The 6,000-nt window shown below is 31.9% G+C and overlaps 1 protein-coding gene across 6 annotated transcripts in view; it reads right to left on the bottom strand.

The window, feature by feature from the left end:
- LIPI (lipase I) overlaps window positions 1-5,331 on the bottom strand; it is a 120,369-nt gene extending 115,038 nt beyond the window's left edge. For 4 of the 6 annotated variants that reach the window (XM_010360378.2, XM_010360377.2, XM_010360380.2 and 1 more), the window contains exon 1: window positions 5,182-5,331. In XM_010360378.2, the coding sequence (XP_010358680.2) occupies window positions 5,182-5,227 (46 nt within the window). In that variant the 5' untranslated portion in view covers window positions 5,228-5,331. Of the gene's footprint in view, window positions 1-1,220; window positions 1,326-5,181 lie in introns of those variants that run through there. The other 2 variants (XM_010360379.2, XM_010360375.2) reach the window with 2 other exon arrangements.
- Between the last annotated feature and the right edge of the window lie 669 nt (window positions 5,332-6,000).

Raw genomic sequence — 6,000 nt, forward strand, 5'->3', positions numbered from 1 at the left:
AAATGTAGTTTGCAGTGATGCTGATTAAATTGTGTTCTCTATCTGTATTTCTCTGTGTGATTTCTATTGTCTCTATTTTAATATTTTTTAGTTTTCTATATCTAAAATATTCATTTCTTAGTTTTTTAATGAGAGAAAATAGATTTAATAGACTTCAGTTAATTAAAAATAAAATTGCCAAAATGAATGGTATCAGCAAAAAACTGAATATATCTAAAACAGAAAGATTAGTATTAATTTTTGTACCTGTTTGAAAAATTAACAAATTGAGGATCTCAGAAATAGACTAAGTAACTCTATTGTGATTCAAAATTCACTAGCAGGTACATAATATAGTACTTTATTTCCAAAGATGTAGGAAGATAATGACTCTAACAGTAACCTCAACAGAGAGGTAAGCTGAGAAGTAATACTGAAAATCTTGTTAGGTTTCAAATTATAGAAGCAGCAAAAATGTTAAAAATACCAAAGACACATGGTGAAGTTATAAATAATCATTGTAGGTTGTCCAGCATTCTCTCTGAAACATATTTCCATTACAGTTACAATGTCTGTGAAATTGAGAGCAAGGAGATTAAAACAGACAGTCCAGGGGCAGGCATAGTGCCCTGCACGTGAACAGCTGACTCAAGTACCTCTAGCCTCTCTCAAACATCTCTTGCGACTCTGAGCAAGTTATTTTACCTCTCATCTCTGAGCCTCAGTTTCCTCATGTTTAAACAGAAGGAGTTGAAAGAAATGGTCTCCTGTTACTGCAACATTCTTTGATTTCAAATGCTTTTTCATGCTGGGCAAGCTGCTGAGACAAGTTTGTCTTGCAATTTTCAGTGTTTTCATTATTGATTTTATGGTGTATAAAGACAATTTAGTTTGTAATCAAAATGAACAAAAAACCACTAGTTTTGCTGACTCAAGAAAAGAGAGCCTTAAAACTTAGTCATAAAAAGCTACAGTCCTTATACATCTTAGAAAGATTTAACCCTTTTTTTTCTGATAATCTAAACCCCCACTCTCATCCCAAAAATCCTACATGAAAACCTCCTTCCATCTCTTTCCTCATTTCTGGAAAAACATGGATTTGTGAATAACAACAATATTAACCATATGATAATAGTTTATATTTAGCTATCACTTCATGGCAAGTCCAGTGTTGTTTTATATTTCCTATTCTTTTCTTCATTTTATATATGAAGAAAGTGAAGTTAAAAGAGATTAAATGATCTCAGGCACACAATGAGAAGCCACAGGACATTTCTGGGTGACAACTGAAAAGCATGAGCACTATATTTTTGGCACAAGTTATTATGTAAACATTTGAGTAACATAAATAAGACCCTATCAGAAGTTCACTAGCTCTTTGTTTATTCATCTGTAATATGAAGGAAGACCCTTTTGGGCCAGCAGAATTCCAAGTACAAAACAATTGACCCACTTTATGCTACAAAGACGGTGGCTTCTATGGCCACAGAGCCAGTTAAGACAAAACACTGTAGGTAAAATGTTAAAATCCCTGAACACTAGTGGCAGAAAGCAAAATAAAAGGCAAATATATCATTAATTATGTAGTTGTGAACCAATCAAAAACACACATTTAGAAAGAATGCAAAATTATAGTTAGATAGGAGAAATAAGTTCTAGTGTTCTACATCACGTAGAATGACTATAGTTAACAATTATATATAGTTTCAAATAGCTAGGAGGATATTGAGTGTTCTCAACACAAAGAAATAACTGTGTGAGATATCAATACACTAATTACTTGGATATGATCTCTATGCATTATATCTATCAAAATATTACTATGTACTCTAGAAATAATAGGCCACAACTACGTCGATTAATTTTTAATGAAAAAACAAGATATTCAGTCAGCAACTCATTTATGCAAATGTTAGGAAAGCTGTTGAAAATGAATCGGACTACACAAGCAAAATAAAGTAGGGTGTCTAACAAGTCTTTATACCAGGAATTCTCAAGAATGATTTTAAAAACGGATGTTAAAAAAAATGACTGGGAACATCAGAATTTTCAGAATGTAGTTTCCTGGGGCCATCTCCAGAAATTCTGATTTGGTAGATATATTGGCACTCTTTAAGTGGGTAACTCAGAGAATTCTCATATGGTAGTTCATGAACCACATATGGAGAAGTCTTATATCTGGAAATTATCTAAAAGAATTAAAGAGAAAATAAACACGGAAGAAAACACAGTGGATTATTCTAACCTAATTTATATTGCTTTCTATGTGACCAGATCAACATTCATGTTACCTTCTTTGAGCTTCACGATAGAGTAAGATAGTATTACGGGTATTAACTGCATCTAGAAATGAGGAAACAGGTTCATAGAGGTTAAATTACTTGGCACAAGATAACACGCCACCAGGACATGAAACTGGGTCTTTTAGTTCCAAATTTCATGTTCTTTCACATGATCCTTGTTTAAAGAGATTTTGGTACAATAAATTAAAATTCCTTGAGGGCATCTGATTTTAGTAAGTCAAGAAAAATTAATCATGGATCATATCAGAAAAATACTGACACAATTTAGAGAAAAATAATGATTTTGTTGAGGCAGTCAGCTCAGGATCCCATGGGTTCTGGAAAGATTACTGCCCTACACACAGGCTTCTAAGGTTCTATAACTTCCTCTACCCTTATAACTCCAAGGTGGTCTGCGTACCCATGGGCATCACCTGAGAGCTTAGTAGAATTGCTAATCTTGGGCTTCACCTCCAGCCTATGGATAAGAATTTGCATTTTTACCACATACTCCAAGTTGTGTGACTTGACAAAAATAACTCCATTTTATTCTGTATTTCACTTTCCTCCACTGTGAAATGAGAAACCTGAATTAATCTATCTTTAATATCTCTTTCAAAGCACACAGGAGTGGGAAACTGTGTCCTGTGGTCAGGTCTGGTTGACAAGCTAAGAATGTGTTTCACATGTTTAAATGGTTGGGAGAAAATCAAAATTATAATATTTGGTGACATGAAAGTTACAACAAATTCAAATGTGAGTATCCATAAATAAAGTTGTATTAGCACACATGCACATTTACTTGTTTATGCATTATCTACTGCTGCTTTCTTGCTTTGGTGACAAAGCTGAGTAGATGCAAAAGAGACTGTATGGCCCACAAAACCTAAAATATTTACTATCTGGTCATTTACAAAAATATTTCCTGGCCGGCTCAGTGGCTCACGCCTATAATCCCAACACTTTGGGAGGCTGAGACGGGCAGATCACTTGAGCCCAAGAGTTGGAGACCAGCCTGGGTAATATAGTGAAACGCTGTCTCTCCAAAAATTACAAAATTAGCCAGGCGTGGTGGTATGTGCCTGTATCCTGGAGGCTGAAGCCAGAGGATTGCTTGAAACTAGGAGGTCAAGGCTGCAGTGAGCCATGACCTTCACACTATATTCCAGCCTGGGTGACAGAATGAGACCCTGTCCAAAGAAAAAAAAGAATTTCTGACCCTTGCAATATAATAATAGCAACAACAAAAATTTCAATGTAAATAGTTACAATAAGTTGGCAACTGTACGAAGAATAAATATGCATATGTGCATATAATTTGAATATGTAGATACACAGATGTACTGTATATTTGTATACAGTTTTTTGACCTATCTCTTCTCTCCCATTTTATTCTACTTACAAGTTTTAAAAACACCTGACTAATTTGCTTTTCGGAATGTCATTTCTTTATTAAAGGCAGATGTAATCAATGATTTTCATGTTGACAAACATGAAACATGCCCTCCTGGAGGTATATATCAGAATCTCTAGTGGAGAAAAAAGGAGCATGTGTAATAAATAAAACACACTTGTATGAAATAAACTACTGAAAATCAACAAAATATTTTAATGAAGTAGAGATTCAAGGAAAATGAGAGAAAGCATAGAGTCTACATGAGTTAAAAATGAATTTGAGGATCAGTAAACTTTTTAAATCACTTATTTTCTATTTACTACTGTTAGTATCTAAAAGTTCTACTATTGTATTTTAATCACCATTATACAAGAATTAGCAGACAGAAACATACAAAGCAATTATGTTTGAATTTTCCCAACTGAAAATGTAGGCAACTGACTAAATACTAATCAAAACAATAATATCATAAAGTCTGCCAAATAAGTTTTTAATGTAAACTATGATATTAAAATGTTTATAACTGTATTAAAAATGACACATAAGATTAGGGGCCTAGACTTCAAATTTCTCTGGCTTTCAACCTAAGATGCCACTATTATACATTATAATAACATAAAATCCCTATCAAGAAACTTCAGAGTAATAATATAAAGTATAAACTGCCTATCAGTATTATTTAGATTCTATATTTAAATATAAAATTCAAACATTTCCAGAATTTATGGTTATCTCAAATAGCCAATTAAAAACATAAGAAATAACGTTAATTTCTAGTTAATTTTTAAAGTTATTCAAGTATGCATTAACAAATTTCAAATAAATTTAAAACATAAAGGAAATAATCTGCTCTCATAAAACCCCTATGGAAAACTATTCATGTTGAATTTTAAATTTGTCACTGTTATTACCATAAAGCAGAACAAATTAGCAAGTTGAACAAGTAATTCTACTTTATCATAGAGTAGAAAATGATAGTCTTAATATCGATAAACTTTATTACTATACACCAATAAACCAGAATAAAGGTCTACCTCATTACCATAAAACAGCTTTGTTTTTTGTCATACTGAATGAGAGCAAAAGTTGTAGTATATGGTTATTTTGTTTTGCAATCAATAATTTATCCAAGTAAGAATTTTCTTCAAAAGTAGAGCTGGTTAAACAAATAAAATTGAAACAAGATATTTAAGGCATAATTTTAAATACCGAATTAATTTCTCCATTACTGAATTTTTTTTCTCTTGAGTATTTCTATTTATTCTCTAGGTACATCTTTTAAAAAAAAAAAAGGTTTTCTAGTTACTAATTATCTGGCAAGTAAATAAAATGCAAAATGTCAACTTATTAAACAAACACATGTACACACACACAGTTTTCTTGATAGTAATGTTTGTTATAATTAGTACCAATAATCATAGCATATTTTTATCTCATTATATCATAACATTCGTTATCCCAGAATATAGACCACACTATTTTATATGCAATTTTTAAAGATAAATCAAATTATTAATATCTTACCAGACTTTACCCAGCACATCAAACAAAGAAAAATGTATACTCTCATTTGGAATCTGAGAAAAGCAAAAGCAGCACTCAATTCACCAAAAAAGAAATTCCGTAACTCACTGAGGTTTCTTTTTGGTAGGATCGTCACAGGCTGGCAGGTTCTACTGTAAAAGTTCACTGATTTTTGCTCCTCCCTCTTGGTTGAAAAGGTGAGGTAGTTTGTTTTCTCCCATTTTAGCCTGTGGTTGTGGGAAGGATTTTTAAGTTACAGACTCTGTAATAAGTCACAAACAAACCTTCAGCTACACAAGTTGAATTTAAGGGAATGATAAATCTAATTACATCTTTCTGTATCCTTTTAACCTCAGGATTTCAGAAGCGGTCAGGAAAAATATGCAAATGTGATGTTAGAAAATGCTAGAAATGGAAAGAGTCAGAAAAAGTTGTGGTTTATATTCACTTTGATTACAAACTAAGATATCTTTATATACCATAAATCAATAATGAAATCCATATCCATCAAGCTCTGTCAAGTATAAAATATGAGCTTTTCATATTTATGTTATTTTACATCCCCAAAGCAGAGGCTATTTTAAAATTCAAAATTTTGGCTCATCACTTGAGGCTAAAAGGTGAAAATTATATTTAAAAAAGTCTTTAATATGATGACCATTTTAAAATTAGCGTGCATTTTCTTTTTACATGTTTTCATAATTATCTTCTTTTCTTACCAGCAATGGACTTTCAGTAAGCAAGAAAAATTGGGAGTTGTTCTAAGTATGTAAATTATAAGTTTAAAAATTAAATTCATTTTTCAAAAATTCAAGTTTC

This window comes from Rhinopithecus roxellana, chromosome 13 (assembly GCF_007565055.1).
Source record: "Rhinopithecus roxellana isolate Shanxi Qingling chromosome 13, ASM756505v1, whole genome shotgun sequence".
NCBI classification, from domain to species: Eukaryota; Metazoa; Chordata; class Mammalia; order Primates; family Cercopithecidae; genus Rhinopithecus; species Rhinopithecus roxellana.